General features: G+C 40.7%; 1 protein-coding gene across 5 annotated transcripts in view; it reads right to left on the bottom strand.

Moving 5' to 3' along the window:
• gbf1 (golgi brefeldin A resistant guanine nucleotide exchange factor 1) overlaps positions 1–20,391 on the bottom strand; it is a 76,317-nt gene that overhangs the window by 13,583 nt on the left and 42,343 nt on the right. For 3 of the 5 annotated variants that reach the window (XM_037538254.1, XM_017724725.2, XM_037538255.1), the window contains exons 5-19: positions 11,723–11,841; positions 11,485–11,593; positions 11,075–11,135; positions 8,359–8,413; positions 6,454–6,489; positions 4,964–5,108; positions 4,075–4,295; positions 3,010–3,178; positions 2,694–2,905; positions 2,502–2,600; positions 2,195–2,389; positions 1,897–2,089; positions 1,257–1,397; positions 1,052–1,140; positions 626–828 (exon numbers count right to left, since the gene is read on the bottom strand). In XM_037538254.1, coding sequence (XP_037394151.1) covers positions 626–828; positions 1,052–1,140; positions 1,257–1,397; positions 1,897–2,089; positions 2,195–2,389; positions 2,502–2,600; positions 2,694–2,905; positions 3,010–3,178; positions 4,075–4,295; positions 4,964–5,108; positions 6,454–6,489; positions 8,359–8,413; positions 11,075–11,135; positions 11,485–11,593; positions 11,723–11,841 — 2,047 coding nt within the window. The remainder of the gene's footprint in view (positions 1–625; positions 829–1,051; positions 1,141–1,256; positions 1,398–1,896; positions 2,090–2,194; positions 2,390–2,501; positions 2,601–2,693; positions 2,906–3,009; positions 3,179–4,074; positions 4,296–4,963; positions 5,109–6,453; positions 6,490–8,358; positions 8,414–11,074; positions 11,136–11,484; positions 11,594–11,722; positions 11,842–20,391) is intronic. The other 2 variants (XM_017724733.2, XM_017724755.2) reach the window with 1 other exon arrangement.

The raw sequence follows: 20,391 nt of genomic DNA, 5'->3' as shown, positions 1-20,391 counted from the left end.
GGACACATTATCTTAATTATTTATCCATGACATAGCATAGCTCCAAACTAATGGTGGGTGATATGGTAAAAATATAGCAGTATAATACTTCAAATGTTTTTCATGATATGCAATATGTCTCATTCATTTTTTTCAGACATCTAATAAGTTGGAACAGACATGGTGCAGAAAGAAAACATACAATCAATACATAAATACAAATGCTTTTTACTAAAACATTTTACAAATTGCGCTGCACAAATTCTAAGTAAACAAAATTATGCTCTCGTTGTAACAAAATATGCAGTTGGTAAATGTTCTGGAAGTACTGATTATATCCGTGATGTGCTAAGAAATGCATATTTTGAAAAAATATATCACAATTACAATAAACAGTCATACTGCCCAGCTTCAAATTCAACGCAATATATTTACTCATTTTAAACATCAGATGGCAGCACACTGCTTTCATTAAGTATTGAGAAGCAGTTACAGCAAAGCTCCTTAAAGGGAAAGAGTTCGCGGATAATTCTCTTCACAATTCCACAAAAGTAGACACCCAAATGTAAACTACAATCAGCAGAAACAAATGAGCTCATGATTATTCTTATTATGACAAGCTAAAGTCTCTTAACATAATTCTCACTTGACAAAACTGTCGAGCAGCTCCATGTTCTTCCGGTCACTGATAAATTCTCCAATCATCTTTTTGTCCAGGCGGGGGTTTTCTCTAAGCCACTGAGCCACCTCATTGTTGTCCATTGGACTGCTGAGAAGACCCTTTTCCTGTAGAAACTGGATGCCTTTCTTAGGTTTCTGATTGAATTGCTCAGTGCCCGTGATCAGAAGCTACAAATACAAAAAAAAAAAAAAAAAAAAAAACACAAAATCACAAAAAGCTAAACTCCACTGACTTCATGCTAAAAACACCTTCAAATAAGCAGCTGCTGATAGTGTTGACTTAATTGAGAAAACAATTTATACATCATTAAGCTGTTTATTCTGTCAAGTAAACAGTTTATTCAATGTGGTTACAGATGTATTCCTCTCTCTACGTGAAGAATTCTTAAACCTTTTTCTTGTTTTTGATGTCTATCAGTTCCTGGGAGTCTGGAAGACAGCTGGAAAAACGCTGAGGCTTTTTAGAAGTTTTCTTCTCAGCTGAAACATTTGAGGAAAAAAACAGTTACTTTGTGATAAGCAATACAACTGGTAGGAGACAAATATTTATCTCGAATAAATACAGTATACAATATACTATACAATAAAGACAGTACCAGATTCTGTTTCCTCCTGATCTTGCCTACCCAGTCTCATCTTTTCTGCCATTAGATGCCCACTGGTTGGGGGGCATATTGATGACACATCAGACTCCACTATAGTCTGTCCATTAGAACTAGGTACAGCCTTGACAGACTCTAAAGGTAAGAGGTTCAGCAATAATAAATCAGAATCACTTTATTTCACCAAGTAAGTTACATATACAAGGAATATCTTTGTGTGCACAACATATTAAACAGTACAGACAAGCAACAATAAATAGAATAAAGAATAAAGAACAATAAAGGGCCATGGAGAGGAGCTAAAGAGATGTGTGAATTAATAGTAAACTACAACATATTAGAAACAATGGGCCACATTCACCAATGTTTTCCTACGTTTTTTCTTAAACTTGCTCTTGAGAAAGGTCCTAAAAAAGCCTGTCAAATTCATGACATCTTCTGAAACTGCAGAATTGGTTACTCTTAAGTGTGTGTAGATTCTGCTCTTACACAACAGCAAATCCTAAATAATACTGGTAAATGTCATAATCTTCATGAAAACTGTAAGGGGATTTTAAGAGAAATTTCTTCATAAAAACAGTTGGTTAATGAAGCCCAATGATTCTGAAAAACACCACACTGTCATTCTACATACCTGTTGCTGCATTTGTGTTATTGCTGACCATGACCTCCCTTTCAACTGTTAATGTGTCTGACTGGTCCTGCTCAGCAGCACTGTTCATCACTTTAGCCTGACAGTGGGCCTCTGTACTATCGATGACAGTTAACAAGGCTTCAAGTGAGAGAAGATGGGTTGTATAGAGCTGTCCTGACACTGGAAAGGCATTCTACACAGAGAGAACAACAGTCTGTTAAACATCAGTCTTGCTAAATTAATTTAGTAAAGAGGCATGACAACTTAGTGCTGATCAATTGCCTGAAGGTTGGCTCACCTTGGAGAGCAGTTTGGTAAGGTCTTCAAAAAGGTTGGAACAGTAAAAGTCACAGTCATAATTAATGTAAAGCTCAGTGACAAAGCTAGGGATTCTCCAGAGTTGCACAATTGCCTCAAGGGCCATTTCCTTCATCTCATAGGGCATCTTTGGATTCTCTGAGGTAATGATGTCCATTAGCTTCTTCAAGTACATCTGCAGGGGATAGAAAAATAATAATTTCACATATGATGTTTTACAATTGACATGGGCAAAAAGAAATTAAGATTATATTTGTAAAAACTCATTGCATGAACAGTTCACATACTTCAAGCTGAAACTTGAGATGTCCACGCATGCTCTCAAAAAGCAGAAAGCAGACTCGTATAGAAGCAGCATACAAATTCATTCGGTCCACAGCCAATAACTACAAAAAGAGCAAAATATGGTTGACTTTCTTTGTATGAAGTATAAATACAGACACAGATTCACATAAGAAAACTCTAGAGAAAAGCCAAACCTGAATGAGATGTCTGCAGAGTTCATCTTTGATTAGACCCAGCAGTGACTGATAGGGAGCAATGTGGGCGGCCTCCAGGGCAACATTCAGCAGTTGCAGGCCCATGTGCATCATCACATCTGAATTGTGACGGTCATGAGGGTTGGTGAGTGAGATGAGAAAGCGGAAGAGCTCTCTCAGACAGGGGAGTCCATAGGGGATCAGAGCAGCCCCTGATGGAAATAAAACTATGTAAGTACTTTTTTTTAAATGCATTTGCTAATCAAACTAAATCACAAAAGAACACAGTTTACAGCAAGTTGAGCAGATAGCGTACCCTCTTTCTGAGTAGACTGTGTGAAGCGCACTCCTCTGGGATTAACATAGTCCATGTCATGCACCGATGCAGAGTCAGACTGCTCTGCCAGCGAATCTCTGTCTTCCAGTACTTCAGGAATAGACTCCACTGAGGCAGACTGAGTACGCTCCACCTGCCTACCCTCACACTGTCAACAACAAACCACAGCACCAACCTTCAGTAATACTCATACAGGAAACATTTTAGGATTGCAATGATTGGTTGACAAAGTTGATTATTACTCAATAATGTCAATCAATTCCAATGTACTATTTTACTACTGTAATATTTTATTGCTGACAAAGGAAAGGGACAAGAGAAGATACAATACTTAGATGAGTTCTAGCCTTAAAACATTTAACAAGTATCATATCACTGTTGTTGGAAGAAAACCTCATATCTCCAAAATGATAGCTTCACAGTAGAAGGGGAAAAAAACAGCTTTACTTCTAATGTAAGTCAGTGGAACCAGATCTTTTTCCAAGTCATTTTGGGTCATTTTTTTGGTCCATTCTTTGTGGAATGCAAGGTTTTCTTTTGACAGCAGTGATATATTAATATTAATCATTTTGTGTAGACAAGGCAGACTCAGTGCAGGAGCAGTTTTGTTAAAAGGTAAATCTACCGAGTTTTTACACAAACTTTCTGTGTAAGTCGATCATTAAGATGGAATCAAAGTTATTCAAAGTGGTTTGACATGAAATGGTGCACTGTGGAGACAGGCTTCAATTTCTCTACATTGGTGGTGACAGGAACCAGAGGACGCAATGTATATACTACATACATAGCTATTTTATTTAGTATGTAAGGCCAAAACCTGTAAAACAATGTCACAGACATCATGCAGCATATTTCATAACCATTTATGTTCTATCTTTATGTGTTATATTGTCTGGTTCTCCACCACCGTGAACAATTTTCACTCTAGTTTCTAGCATTTCACTTTAAACCTCTCTTAACTCTCACTTTGTTTACATTTGATTATATATACATTTAAATAAAACGGTGGAATTCCCTTTTAAGGGTCACTGGCTGGAGTTTTACCTGAGAGTCCAGCTGGCCTGGCTCAGCGTTGGGTGCTGTGCCTGGAGTGGTGGCTGTGGAGCTGATCTGTTCCAGGTCTGTGAGGTCTTCTTTAGAGGTGGTCTTTGAGCAGTTATATAGGCCACTGTCTGTAGTAGGGCTGGAGATGGAGGAAGCTACGCTGTCAGACGCAGGCAGACCTGCAGAGCCACCACTCTGTTGCTCAATGAAGGGCACTCCACCTAGAACCACATACAGGTGCTGATTTAATTCTGAGGCTCTTTTTCTTAACAAAGAATGTAGCTAACTCTTTAAAATGGTGTTTCTGGATGCCTACAGCACTGCACAGTTCAGTGCTTAAAATGGTGTTTCTGGATGCCTACAGCACTGCTCAGTTCAGTGCTTAAAATGGTGTTTCTGGATGCCTACAGCACTGCTCAGTTCAGTGCTTTTTCTGCTCTCAGACACTCACTCACTTACTGTATTGTATGTATCCAAAAAAAAAAAAAGATTTAGAAACCAATTCCTGAACAATATTTTTTGGCCCTTTAACTTTATTTTTAATATTTAAAAGAAGAGTAGTAATAATAAAAATCTTGTATCCCTACATCTATAGTAAAAATCCAGTTTTGTAAATAGAAACATGTTTTGTACACATTCATATAATTTTTCTTTTAGCATTAATTCATTTATTAAAAAATCAAAGCAAAACAAAACTAAAAACATTTCAGTCACAGCATCTACCCAGCAGTGTTGGGTTTTAAACAGTACTTGGGGTGCTGGTATTTATTGCCTACTGGAGTAAAGTAATAATGAGATTAAATTTCTGCATAAAATAAGTGCATTAAGCATTAGATAATATGTTATCCTTATTCTCCTCTCATAGACAATGACTAACCCAGAAGTTTACCTGAGAGGTTGTTGCTAAGAGTGGTAAGCTGAGCTTGATCCATCTGTCCTGAGGGGCTACGGACCATGTGACGAGAAGACCGAGGAGAACGCTTCTGCTTCTTCCACTTGGATGATTCACTCATTCCACCAGCGCGCATCTTCAACTGGAAAACACAGCAAATCATTTAAGGCAACACACATCATGCCAGATTGCTGAACACAAAACAATGCCAATACTTTCATTTAAAAAACACTCCACATACACTCAAATAAGCATCATCTGGAAGCAGTTCTGAGATGACAGCATAATTTAACTAATAAGATCAGAACAGGTGCCCATGTAAAGTCCAGACATGTGCAGCACCTCAGGCTTATGAAACATTATCTGCGGTATACCTGGCTGAAGAGAATTATTGCATAATAATTAGTTCTATAAAAACACATTTGAAAAATTAATTCTACAAATAAACGTACTTTATAGTCACCTGCTGCAAGCTTCAGGCAAGTGGCAGTACGAGTGGGGGGCCTACTACTACTATTGTGCTTAAATAAAGGAGAACTCCACCTATTTTTCCATTTTTTACATAATTTATTGCATTTAATAAATAATTGTTGAGATATACAGTCATTCAGGGTGGTTTGATGTAAAATGGTTCACTGTAGAGAAATTAACAACTTGAATTAGTTTACAGCAGTGGTGATGGCAACCAGCAGCCGTGATGTCTACAACGCTAATATATATATTTATACACACACACACACATTTTATTTACAGAACCATTATGACTCTGTAAGGATCTCTAGAACAGAGCATTTCATATAAGACCATTATGAATGACTGTTTACATCTTAATGATTTAATTAACCTTGAAAAACGAGTGGAATTTCCCTTTAATTAATCGCCATCTAGCCAGCATCCAACTCATACAATTTTATAAACACCAATTCAATACCATCTGCTTTGTGAAGCCTCTTTTGCATGGTCTTAACATCCTTCAGCATATAAGACTGTATAGGAAAAATGACATCCCCAAATAAATTAATAATTAAATCAGTCAAAAGTTTAGACACCTACAGTTTAAGGCTTTTCCTTGTTTTTACTATTTTACACTTTTCAAAAGTGTAAACAAAATATTCATAGAGTCAAATTTACAAATTTCTGTATTTCAGGCTCTTCAAAAAAATCTGAAAATTAAAAAAAAAAAGCTTTGCACACCCATGGCACGAGTACATTAATAACCTCATAAAGCTTCACTATTTATTCTAGTGTTGTGCAATAAAGCATAAGATTTCAGATCAAAATATTTAAGACAATGAAAAATACTTGGCCAAACGTTTGACTGGTACTGTATGAAAATAAAATTAGAAATCACATTTGCATCTTCAATATACAACAGAGGAGAGATGTGCAGATTCTTCTGAGGTAACGTGCTAAAGGTGTTCGGATGGCAGAGAGCAGAAAGATTAGAGCAAAGTACAGTTACTGTGACTGCAATCTCTTCTCCTTACCTGCACTCGCTTGTTTTTCCATAAGATATTGTAAGCCTCAGGAGAGAAGGGGCAGGCCCCAGGATTAGTGGTGAACATACAAGCGTAGAGAGCACAGACGCATGACAGGAGAGTGCATACAGAACTGCACCATGCATTGGGCAAACGCACACACACACACGTCGTAATGAATATGACCAGACAGGGGCATTCCACATACATACCCAGACAACACACATGCAACTCATATGAAGACACACATACAAACACACCCACAACACACATAACAACCACCTCATAAACTCTTAAATTCACCCTGAAAACCACACGCACACAAAGAAGAACCTGTCGCATCCTTCAGATAGAGAAAAAGATCATATTCTACAGTACATACTGTAGAGACACACATTCAGAGTGGGGCACTAACTAAACAACGAAGACAATCAATGTACAGATTAAACGAAATCACACAGGACAGAAAAAATGACCATCAAATAGACAGTAGACTTCTATTAGAAAGCTCAGTGAAAGAGAACCGAACCTTAAAATAAGAATATAAGATGTATAAGACATATTTAGTGCCATACAATGCTCCATAGTACTTAAACTACAAGAACCCACATTAAATTATTATAGGACTTCAGGTGATGCTGCACAGCTTTAACTAAGCCATAAATATACAGTAAGATGTGGCTATAGCCTATAAGATATGAAAGGTTCAATAAGTGAGGAGAACAGCGATTAGAAATCTCTCTGTTCAAACACACTGTAATCCAAATGCTAAAAAAAATTAGATTCATTCAGAGAGAAAAAAGTGTGAATAGCATTATGCTATTAATGCCTCTGCAACTTGTTCAGAGACACACTGCGTATTTTTACAGCAAAGCACTGACCTATATTATGTGCTTTCATTCATATTTAAGTGTCACTGTAGAACAACGCCACTGAACCATGTCTTGAAAATGCAACATTACCAAGCATCACGGCCACATGAAAGTTGCACCAGATGACAGTTTTAATGTTGATGCAGCCCTTGATATATTTATGCTTGACAAATCCTTTTATATTTAGCTCAAGTGACTAGTAAGAAACAATCGATTAAGGGCAAGTGTAACTGCATTTACTATAAATTAAACGCATTGCAGTTCTAATACTTAATATGCTGCTACATTTCTGGTTCCCAATCCTGATGTTGAAGCTCCACTGCCTACTCATTTTAGATCTTCCCTGCTCCCAACCCACCCTATGCAACTAATCAACAAGCTTTTCCTGAGCTAAACAGGGTGTGTCTGACCAGGGAGTACCACAAACATGCAGGGTAGTGCTACTCCAGAACCAGGACTGAGAACCACTGTGCTACACCATTTATTGCTTGGAATTTTCTTCAGAGTACACCCCCATGCAATTACTGCTTTAAGCCATGCTTCCCAGTGTATTTAAATGCACTAGCTGAGGCCCAATTATTACAGCTGCTTTATATAAATAAAAAGTACCCTCTCTAAACCCCTCTGATTGGTGTTTCTAGGCTGATCTGCATAAATAAGATCTTGTGTGTCCAAAAAACAGCCTGGGATCTGTAGAGAAGAACCAGTACAGCAAGGTGTTGAAGGTAAAAAGAGATGCACCACAGTAAAGAAAATTGTAAAAAAGGTGGGAACTCCCACTAATAAGGGCATGCAAGGGAAAATAAAATGGCCAAATACTGTCAAATTGTCAAATATCATACTAATAAAGCTATAGTATAGAATACATCAATGAAAGACCTTAATTATTTACAGAAAAAAAGAGACATAACATTATGTTTTTGTTCAGGAGTTGTATAAGGACAACAGATTTGAAATGTTGAATGATTCACAAGGGAAGAAAACAGGCAGATGGGACAAAGCCAACAGGGCTTGAGTGACTCAAAATAGCATTCATATTTACCTTCTTCATATTGGTGCCCACAAAACTTTTAGCCTCTTCTTTAAACTGTGGTAGCCTGTAAAGAGAACAAGCAGAGACATGACTTATAGTGGTACAGTATGACACATATCAAAACAGACAAACGTACACACAACAATCAGGATTCAACATGACTACTTTTGACCACTTTTTTTGGATAACAGTGTGTCATGCGGTGTCAAAAAGTGTTTAAGCAATTATATTTTACATAACTTAATTTCATATGGCTTGGAAGTAAATGGGTGATTATTTAGGTATGCAGTTAATATGATGTAAAGTGGTGGATATAAGCTTTTATTACTTGTAAGTTATAACACGAGCCAAAACCAGTTTGATAAACTCTGGACAACAAACAGTTTTTAGCTGATCAAAATTTGGGTTAAATGGGAAAACTATGTAAATTTAATTCAATTTTCAAACTGTCACTTTAACCATGGTGCAACTGATGGGAATGGACATTTTAATAAGTGCTTTACTGAAAAACTAAGAAAGGGGGAAAAACATCTATGACAGTTATGTGACTGCCTACAAATACAACAGGACTCTTTAAAGTAGTTTTAACTGAGGTAAGAACTCTGATAATGTGGTTCTTGTCCAGCTGGACCAAATTAAAAGTCATGAACTAGTCATTCTAAGAGGACCACTCAGGCCAGTCCAGAGTCAACATGTCAGAGGAGCTGAGATCTTTGTTCATGAGTTGTGACTTTTTGACCTGCAGTGCTGTTTCATTAGTTGAATTAGATGAGATGATGTTCTCTTGAAGCATTGTGTGGACACTGCAGCTTTGCTTCGAGTAAGCTGTCAACTCTCACACACTGGGAGACACAGGACCTGATGTCAACGCTGCTCTGCGTTAATAGAGTGTTGTCTTGCTGGCTCGATTATTGGATGATCTGTGAGTCCAACAGATTAACATCCCTAATGCTTTCAGTAGGCTGCTTAAGCCTCCTCCTGAGCACTCAATAAGATCCGCTGTTCATTACTCCATCTCTCTCCGTCACACACACTCACGTACAAGCGCACACCCCTCATCCACTGCTTATTACTCTCTTGTGAATGTGTGCGCACACACACAGAATAATACACACGTATTGTTAAGGCCCATCATCCTTCATTATGAAGGCAACATGGGCCAGTGGGCCTGAGAAAGAAATAATGCAGTGCACAGTCGAGGCAGGGATGTGTGTGTGCATACCAAAGGGACCCTAAGGTGTTTAATTACAAAGCCTCATATAAACAATACACTGATAGTCAGCTAAAGGACACTTGAATTATATCAAAGCATTAGTCACAAGCATTCATAAAAAGGGACAAAGGAGAAAAATTGCTATCAGTGAAATTTTGATTTTGTTCTGCAAAAGAGACAAAGTGTGTGTGTGTGTGTGTGTGTGTGTGTGTGTGCGTGCATGTGTGTGCGTATATTCCTCATCTATATGCAGATGGTAGACCGAGTTGCTTCACAGGCTCATTCCCTTGTCTGTGTGGGATGTGACTGGAAGTCTAATACAAGTGCTGTCTCCACGGATACGCACCTCTGATAAATGCCATCCCATAATCATGTTATTGCATTAGAGAAGCAGTGCACTATGACCTGCATGGCAGGAGTTATAGGTACTGCATACAATTAGGTGACATTTATAGCAGCGTAATAGTGTACGTAATAGTGTAAAGACGTCAGACTTCAATATACATTCAGCATATTTTCCTTATAGCCTGTGGTCAGTTAAAAGCATTATAGTGATGGGGAAATTAATTGTCTTTACTTGTATTGGAATCACACAAGAACACTGATTTTTGATTTTAATGGAACTGATGGATAGCAAAAGTTACTTGGCTGAAATGTCTGTTTGCTGGTCGTTTAAGAATGTTTTGAAAGAACTGCTCAAAATACATGAAAAGATAAACAAATAATGCAATTCCTTTCTGTAATCATGGTTGCTGTCTGATTAATAATATAAAATTCCCTTTTGTGTCTTTTTAAAGGTCCCAATTCATAGAAGAACATTTTCCTAAAGGTTCACAAAACATTCACTCTCTACTTCACATGGTCCAAGCTGCCCAACAGCTTATTTTGATTTAAATGTTTTAGAATGTCATGAAAAATAAAAAAATTCACATACATCTGCCTACTTGGCCTGAAGCAATTAAGCTCCACCACATTCCCGTCACATTGACGTTACAAGCAATGTTTCAGCTGGACTGCTTTAAAAAAGTCACATTACAGGACAGCCAATCTAAACAGTGCTCTTTTATATACATCACTCATAACGGCACTTTAAAGGTAGGGTAGAAATCATGAACAGAAAAAAACAGGTAAATCAAAGCAAGCTAAGGATTGTATTACACTTTAGCAACACTACCCAAAACTAGTACGTAAGGAAAGCAGTTTGAAAGCTGTACAACTTTCATTAGCCTTAGGCTGTCTAACAGCCTTGCATGTTGGAAGCAGAAAATCTGGCGAAGCATCGGAGAGTGAAATTGGAACCCATTAAGGACACAAAGCAAGTTTCTGCTGTGTTTGGTCTCAGGTTCAGCCTGATTATGTTTACACCCAGCAGACAACTCTGCTCTTAATCTCCATCCCACAGTCCCTCCCTCATTCTCTGGCTTGCTCTCTCGCTCTCTCTCTCATGCTTCTCTCTCGCTCTCTCTCTCATGCTTCTCTCTTGCATGCTTCTCTCTCACTCTCTCTGGTTACCTGGAAAAGAGCAGCTGCACCATGTCCACCAGTGTGTGTTCGGCTGATTTCCTCAGCAGCTCTGTGGAGGGCAAAGAAAGCACAAACAGAATGAGAGAGGGTGAGTGTGAGGGTGAGGTTAGTTTAGAAGAGACAAGGCAGCAGCAACTCAGGACCCATGAGTCCTGTTCTATTTGGCCAGGATTAGACCCAGGCTTTATTACTGCCCTGCTCAGGGACTAGGGGCAGGGAACTAGCTTGCACTGGGTCAGCATTTGAAGATTCAACTGTGCCAATATAACAGCTGAAAATGTCAATGTAATATGAAACTGAAAATGGTAAATATACTTTGTTTTCTTTTCCACTTAGAGATATAAAGTTAGTTATAATGTCCCAAAGGCAGAATCATGCCCTCAGGTTCCCAGCCTCACCGCTTAATCTCATCTCAAAGCAGATGCGGAAGCAGGACTGCATGATCTCACACACAGACTCGTTTGTCAGATGGGCTCCCACTGGGGTCAGCAGCAGAGTTCTCAAAACCTGAAAATCACACACGGTCAAACTGTGTATTAAATCCCTTCCTTGAGCTACAAATAGCTGAGATGCATTTATTGTGTGATGAAACTTCCAACACTTTTGTGAGTGACAATTGGAGACGTGAGCTATTACCTGGAGGATTTTCATAAGTACCACTTCATCACTAGCAGGGTCTGTCCCCACAAATCTGGCATGAGTGACTGCATCAGCCATGTTCTCAATCCCCTCGGCTGCTCCTTCATGATTGGCATCTGCAAAAATGGAGATAAAGAAAGTCGACACTCGTTAAAGCACCTAGGAATATTCCCGAAAGCATATTAATCTTATTAATCTTACTGGGCTGGATTTGAAACATACAGAATTCAGATTTAGATGAGTGCTGACATGTCAAAATTAAATGACCGTCATATTATAAAGCTTACACAATTAGCCTGGTTCAGCACCCCCTATTCCCCCTCTATTCAGTGTTCCACGTGGAGGGTCCCTTGCAGCCATCTGACATCTAATCACCAGATGTGTTCTTTGTGGGCAGGTGGGTAAATTGGCTGTCTAGGCAACGGGAGCCAGTGTTTTGAAACCTAAGCTGAGCCAGATAGCAAGCTGGAGCCAGGCTGCTTTTCTTTCCCATCGCCTTTAAAGAGCATTTCATTAACTAATAAGCACAGGCTGCCTGGTATGGAAACCAGGGCCATGGTTGCAGGTAGATCATGACACCAAAGCACATTTCACTTATTACCAGGGAAACAAAAGATACTTCAAATGACAGTTATTTTCCTTAAACTTATTAAATAAGGCTGAAAAAGATTCAAAACGTTACTTCTACAGGGTACTAGGTGGATGGAAAAAAATTAAACACCACTTCTACTTGTAAATACAAAATAAAAAATTTAAAGGACACAAAAATAGTTTCCATCAGGTTGTAATAGGAAAATTTACCCATTCTTAATTCACACACCTTTAAACCTTTTATCGTGACCATGTGGTAAAATAGGGTTATGAGCGCTATTGAATTAAGCACTCATAAAGAAGCAAGGCCCACAATAAACATGAGACCCTCTTCCAAACACCCAATCTCCACGGAAACCGGAGCCATGGGCTATTCAGCACAACATCAGAAGTCATCTAAAATACTAATCCTCACTTGGCACAGGCTACACAGACAGGCGGCAGAGTCATTGTTGAAATAACAGAAGTGTGGGTGCGGCCGAGGGACTTTGTGCGTGTGTGTGTGAGAGTATGTGTGTGTGAGGTTCCAACAGCTGTCGCACAGCAAAAGGGTACGTAAAAGCACATTGACAATATATCATAGAGAAAGCTGTTCGTCAAAAGAAGTTATGTATGATACATGCATGTCCCCAACATAAGCCCATGCATCAATACTGATGGCACTCCAGAGAGAGAGGAAAAAAAAAAAGAATGGGGGGAGAAAAAAAAAAAAAAAAGTTTGGCCACTTAAGCTTACAAATTGCTGACCTGTACTAGTTAGCAAAATAATTATTCTTCAGTTGATAAACCTATTCTGCTTTATTTTTAGCACCTATTAGCATTTTTGCCATTATTTAAGCAAATACTGTGTAAATGTAGGATCACTACTCATTTATTACATTTCCAGTCAAAATGGCCATTAAGTTTTTCAGTGTCAAGGAAAAAAAGTATAAAACATTAATTTAGAAAATTACACAGAAGCCTCAACAACTAAATATAATGTCACAATTTCAATATGTAGTGTTTCCTCCCTTTATTGCAGTTTCCATTATTTTTTGGAGACTTTCTTAGAAGCCCATCATCCTGAGAACAACAGCAACTTCTTTTCTTTTCTTCAACTTCTTTGTTTGATTTGCAAACTGTATTATTTTTTGTTTCTTTTTCCCAGTAACAGATTCTTGGCAGCTACACATCCTTTCAAACCCATAGTGTTGAGCTGCATTCTTACAGTGGAAGTATGGACAGAACCACCAGTGTATTTTTTTCATATCTGGAGCAAGAGTGGTACTTGATTTTCTTCTCTCTCTCAAAGAAGAAAGCTTTAAGTACTGTTTATCTGACAGCTTTGGTGATATACCAGTTCTTGCACAGCTGTTGAGTCTTATTTTATCTTTTAGGTGTCTTCTACCTTTTAATAATTACAACAAAAATTAAACTTGTTTTTCTTTAATTGGGTTTCCCGAGTAGTGCAACCGTCTAAGCATTGGCCCTATCATCAGGAGATCGATCCCTGGTGATGCTACAGCCATCCATAGCTGGGAGTCCAAGAGAGCACAATTGGCCTCGCTCTCTGGGTGGGTAGGATGGCCTCCCTTCTCCTCCCATCACTCAACGCAATGCTAGTCAGCGCAGCCGTCTGTTAGCTGACGTAACAGATCTGGCGGTTGGTGCTTTCCTCCGAGCGCATTCGGCTGTCCGTGACGCTGTGTGAGTGACAGTTCGAAAAGAAGCGGTGGCTGGTTTCACAGGTCTCAGAGGAAGCCTGTGCAGCCTTCACCCTCCTAGCGTTGGTAGTATTGTGTGATTGGGGCGGTCCTTACTAGCGGGTGGAATTGGAGACAACTAAATTGGAGAGTAAAATCGGGTAAAAAAAAAAAAAAAAAAAAAAAAAATTATAAAAATGTTTTTTCTTTGACTTTCCCTTTTCTTATGCAAGTAGTTTATTTTATAACTGATCTAAAAATGCATGAAATATCTGAAGAAAACGGCTGACTTAAAACAAATGCCAATTGTGACAGGAAATTAAATGAAGAAATGGTCTCTCTTGCACAGTACTGTAGAAACATAAATTGGATGCGTCATAAAAAGTCAGTTTCATAGCGAGTTTTCAAAGGACACCCACTAACAGTATCTGCCTGGATGTCGGTCTATTCTGCATTTACTTATTTACTTACTTACCTACTGATTGATTAAATCCACTTTTTACTTAAACTTTATTTTTTCAAAGACTGCAAAAAAAAAAAAAAAAAAAGATAAAACTACCTGTTTTTGCTCAGCCTTATTTTAATTTGGCACTGCTGTTTTAATGGTACCTCTTGTTCTAACTTTACAATCCTCAGAAATGTGTGACATAATTGTGCAATACTAAAATATCTTAAAGCATGTCATGTTACATTTTTATCATATTTTTGTCTCAACTTTGCGTGGCAGGCCTGTGTCATGTAATGCACAGTATAAAGACCTGTGCTGCTTGTCGTGTTCCTTAACAACCACAGTTCAGGAGCACCAGTACAAAGTCTTGTTGTGGGAGCTGCTCTGGGAAAAAAAGAGAAGAGGGAAATATAGAGTGAGAAAAGTGGGATGTGGATATATCTTTCAATGTGGCCGTCCCCCAGAGCCAGCCGACCTCAGGCCTGAGATTGTGGGGAATTAACCCTCACCAAACGAACTCTCACACACACAGAGACCCCCCAGTGTGCTAGAAGGGCTCAGGTCTCACTGTACACACATTGGGAGAAAGAGAGACAGACAATGAGACAGCATGGTGGGCATGTCAGGGCTGATAAAAAGCACATGCTGCAAAGTCTCAGGAGACAAGTGCTGGCTAGAATACATTAGAACAGTGTGCAGTAACTTTTGCAATCAAGCTCAACTGAACAATCTCTGATGAGAAATCTTAAAGCCAGAATGTTAATACTTATGAAAGCACAGGTTCATGTAGTAAAACTACACCGGTTCAGCTCTAGAAAGCGCAGTGTAAATAAAACATACTGTAAAGTACCAGAGTGCAGACAAGAATGTCGAACATGACTGAGTTTCTGTATTTGACCAATAGATGGCAGTGTTCTTCATACAGTGAATCGCTGCTCCTGAATAGATTGATTGATAGATAGATAGACAAATAAATAAATTAAATAAATAAATAAATAAATACTTCAAGCCTCTTAACTCCCTTCCATGGACAATTAATAACAGTATCCACATTCGATTTTCGAGTCCGCAGAACTGAATTAGTGAGACCACAAGTTGTCCTAGAATCTAGGCCACACTAATGCTAAGTACCAGGATTTGCTAATACTGAAACTAAACTGAGTTGAGTCTAGTAGAGCTATAAAAGTGTGATCTATAGAGTGCGGTGTGTGTTTCGTCTGTGGAATGCTAATTTGGAGTAATGATAATGTCACTCTTCATGGCAGATTAGAGGAGACTGAATGAACAAAATCCGTCAGTCAGCATACAATCTCTCACATGCTGAAAGGTCATTTAATCACACACTCATACAAGTGCATTAATATGTCACGCTTGTCAAGGGTGTTCACCTGGGATTAACGCTGCTCTGTGTATATATGTGTGCAGAGTGTGTGTATAAAAGAGTGAAAGTGTGTGGATGGTAGAAAGAAATAGACAGAAAGCTACAATGGAAAGCAGAAAGCACACAGGAAAAACAAGCTAGCATGCAAGCAAGGAAGAAGTACGTTTCCTAAAAAAAGTGAGCCAGTGAGCTGAAAGTCCTTAACACAAAATACAAGCTAAAAGACAAAATAAATAAATAAAAGCACTTTCGTTTACACATATCTAGTACAGACGGTTGAAGAGAACTGTAAGTCAGGCTCTAGACTAGGTTGACAGAGACGCTTTAAAACACTGTGTCAGCATGTGTGTGATCCCTTCTATGGCAGCAAGGGCCATCATTTGGAGAGCCACTGGGTTGGTTGCTATAGCAACCTATCCCTGTGAACCTCCTGATGAGATGCTGGAAGTGGGAGGGATTAGGAAGCAGTGCTGGATTTGGAATGAATATGTCTTACAGCTATTGTTCACTTCCTGCCTTGCTTTTAATTTGTTGTCATTAATTCAAAATCCATTAATATTACTGCATATTATATATTATACCCAGCACATCCAAGATAAAACCTATGATTGAGGAGAAATTAGGTTTGTTAGGTTTGTACAATTTTCTTTAATACTTTGACCTATAAAACTTCACTCCTGTAATTTCAGGTCATACCAGAACTGCATTTTGTTGTTCAAGTCATACAGCTGCTTGACAAGTGTTGTGATAGTATTTATTCAACAACTCCAGCTATTTATGAGAAATTGAAAAATTATGGACAGCTAACATCTGGAGCTGTGTGCTGGTTTCACATTAGACAGTCACTGGCAGCCACGCATCATATTTCTCTGGTGAGGCTGAGGACAGACTGTGCTAATCACTCTTCTAGCACAAAGAGCACTCTTCACAGTTCAGTGTAGGAAAAAACATTACTTGCCTATTATGTAGCAAAATCCCCCAATGGACCATCTACCTAAGCTTCAGCTTTTTTAAATAAAAAAATCAGAAATTCACATATTCTGAGATCTGTTCAGTAGCTTCATCTAACTTCACGTTACTTTTGTAATGTTTACAGTTCTCAGATATTTGAATAGAGATAATTACATTATTTTGTTATATTTTATCATACACTCTACAAAAGTATTCAGCATATAATTATATAGGTAAAGTTATTTATTTGGGCAGCAAACATTTATTTATTCAAAAAAATACACTAACATTAGAATCAATACAAATAAATAAATTATATAGATATTGTGTGTGTGTGTGTGTGTGTGTGTGTGTGTGTGTGTGTGTGTGTGTGTGTGTGTGTGTTAGATTATTTATTTTCTCTCCTTCAATAAGTCCACTATTTACAGTTATCATAACGTATCAATCCTCTATCAAATTAAATCAGATTTGCTGCTGACAGAAATTAAACAAATCCATGCAATGGCTGCAGTGCACTAAGAAGTCAGGAACCAAACAACAAGACAAACAGTTTTAAACAATGTTCCTGTCTGCTTACGACCTTTGCACAGCACTGTATATACTTTATCATATGCCAAATTTCCCAGATCCACATTAAGCCTAAGCCTAGACTCAATCAGATGTTCTTATGGCATAGAAGAAAAAACAGGTTTAATAGAAGACCAAGAAATAACAAGACACAAAAGCTCCTGGTAGGGTCTCCCATGGCAAACTGGTCCTAGGTGACAGGCCAGACAAAGTGTGATCCATAACCACCCCTATGAGGACAACAAAGCAGGACTCGTGTACCCTGCCCGGATCAGGGTTACCGGGGCCCCACCCTGGAGCCAGGCCTGGGGGAGGGGCTCGCCAGCGAGCGTCTGGTGGCCGGGCATTCACTCATGGTGCCCGGCCGGGCCCAGCCCGAAGGAGCTACATGAGTCCCCCCTCCCATCGACCCACCACCGATGGGAGGGGCAGTAGTAGGGGTGCGGTGCATTGTGGATCGGGCAGTGTCCGAAGGCGTGGGCCTTGGCGTTCTGATCCTCGGTTGCTGAAACTGGCTTTTGGAACTTGGAACGTTACCTCACTGGCGGGGAAGGAGCCTGAGTTGGTGCGCGAGGTCGAGAGATACCGGCTAGATATAGTCGGGCTCACCTCAACACACAGCTTGGGCTCTGGGTCCAATCTCCTTGAGAGGGGCTGGACTTTTTTCTTTTCTGGAGTTGCCCATGGTGAGAGGCGGCGGGCAGGTGTGGGCTTTCTCATAGCCCCTCGACTCGGCGCCTGTATGTTGGGGTTTTCCCCGGTGGACGAGAGGGTAGCTTCCCTACGCCTTCGGGTTGGGGAACGGGTCCTGACTGTTGTCTGTGCTTATGCACCGAACAGCAGTTCAGAATACCCAGCCTTCATAGAGTCCTTGGAAGGGGTACTTGAAAGTGCTCCTCCTGGAGACTCGATTGTCCTACTGGGGGACTTCAACGCTCACGTGGGCAACGACAGTAAGACCTGGAGGGGTGTGATTGGGAGGAATGGCCTCTCTGATCTGAACCCGAGTGGTGTTCAGTTTTTGGACTTCTGTGCAAACCACAGTTTGTCCATAACGAACACCATGTTTGAACACAAGGATGTCCATAAGTGCACATGGCACCAGGACACCCTAGGCCGCAGTTCAATGATTGACTTTGTAGTCGTGTCAGCGGACTTGCGGCCATGTGTACTGGACACTCGGGTAAAGAGAGGAGCTGAGCTGTCAACTGATCACCACCTGGTGGTGAGTTGGATCAGGTGGTGGGGGAAGATGCCAGTCAGACCAGGCAAACCCAAACGTATAGTGAGGGTTTGCTGGGAACGTCTGGCAGAAGAACCTGTCAGATTGATCTTCAACTCACACCTCCGTCAGAACTTTGACCAGATATCGGGGGAGGTGGGGGACATTGACTCAGAATGGGCCATGTTCCGCTCCTCCATTGTTGAAGCGGCTGACTGTAGCTGTGGTCGCAAGGTAGTTGGTGCCTGTCGGGGCGGTAATCCTTGAACCCGGTGGTGGACACCCCAGGTGAGAGATGCCGTCAAGCTGAAGAAGGAGTCCTACCGGACATGGTTGGCCTGTAGGACACCAGAGGCAGCTGGCAGGTATCGACAGGCCAAGCGATCTGCTGCTTCAGTCGTTGCCAAGGCAAAAACCCGGGTGTGGGAAGAGTTCGGTGAGGCCTTGGAAAGTGACTTTAAGTCGGCTCCGAAAAGATTCTGGCAAACCGTCAGCCGACTCAGAAGGGGAAAGCAGTGTGCCACTAGCACTGTATATAGTGGAGATGGTGTGCTGTTGACTTCGACTGAAGACGTCATTGGGCGGTGGAAGGAATACTTTGAGGACCTTCTCAATCCCACCAACATGTTCTCCAGTGAGGAGGCAGAGTCTGGGGACACGGGAATAGGCTTGTCCATTACTGAGGCCGAAGTCGCTAAGGTAGTTAAAAAGCTCCTTGGCGGCAGGGCTGCAGGGGTGGATGAGATCCGTCCCGAGTTCCTCAAGGCTCTGGATGTTGTGGGGCTGTCTTGGCTGACACGCCTTTTCAACATTGCATGGACATCGGGGGTGGTGCCACTTGATTGGCAGACTGGGGTGGTGGTGCCTCTTTTTAAAAAGGGGGACCGGAGGGTGTGTTCCAACTACAGGGGAATCACACTCCTCAGCCTCCCTGGTAAGGTCTATGCAAGGGTACAGGAGAAGAGAGTCCGGCTTATAGTCGAACCTCGGATTCAGGAGGAGCAGTGCGGGTTCCGCCCTGGTCGTGGAACACTGGACCAACTCTTTACCCTCTCCAGGATTCTCGAGGGTTCATGGGAGTTTGCCCAACCAGTCCACATGTGCTTTGTGGATTTGGAGAAGGCATTCGACTGTGTTCCCCGGGGTATTCTGTGGGAGGTGCTTCGGGAGTACGGGGTACATGGCTCTTTGCTACGAGCCATTCAGGCCCTGTACAAACAAAGCAGGAGCTTGGTTCGCATGGCCGGCAGTAAGTCAGACTTTTTCCCAGTGAGAGTTGGACTCCGTCAGGGCTGCCCTTTGTCACCGATTCTATTCATAATTTTTATGGATAGAATTTCTAGGCGCAGTCAAGGGATGGAGGGTGTCCGGTTTGGTGACCTCAGGGTCACATCGCTGCTGTTTGCAGATGATGTGGTCCTATTGGGGACATCAGGCCGTGAACTTCAGCTTTCACTGGATCGGTTTGCAGCCGAGTGTGAAGCGGCCGGGATGAGGATCAGTACCTCCAAATCCGAGGCCATGGTTCTCACGCGGGAAAGGGTGGAGAGCCCTCTCTGGGTCGGGGATGAGCTCTTGCCTCAAGTGGAGGAGTTTAAGTATCTTGGGGTCTTGTTCACGAGTGATGGTACAAGGGAGCGGGAGATTGACAGGCGGATTGGTGCTGGGTCAGCAGTGATGCGGGCTCTTTACCGGTCTGTTGTGGTAAAGAAAGAGCTGAGCCATAAGGCAAGGCTCTCGATTTACTGGTCGATCTATGTTCCCACCCTCACCTATGGTCATGAGCTTTGGGTAATGACCGAAAGAACGAGATCGCGAATACAA

This window comes from Pygocentrus nattereri, chromosome 5 (assembly GCF_015220715.1).
Source record: "Pygocentrus nattereri isolate fPygNat1 chromosome 5, fPygNat1.pri, whole genome shotgun sequence".
Taxonomy (NCBI): Eukaryota; Metazoa; Chordata; class Actinopteri; order Characiformes; family Serrasalmidae; genus Pygocentrus; species Pygocentrus nattereri.
The sequence above is the reverse complement of the archived record's forward strand: the minus strand, read 5'-3'. Positions and strand labels throughout refer to the sequence as shown.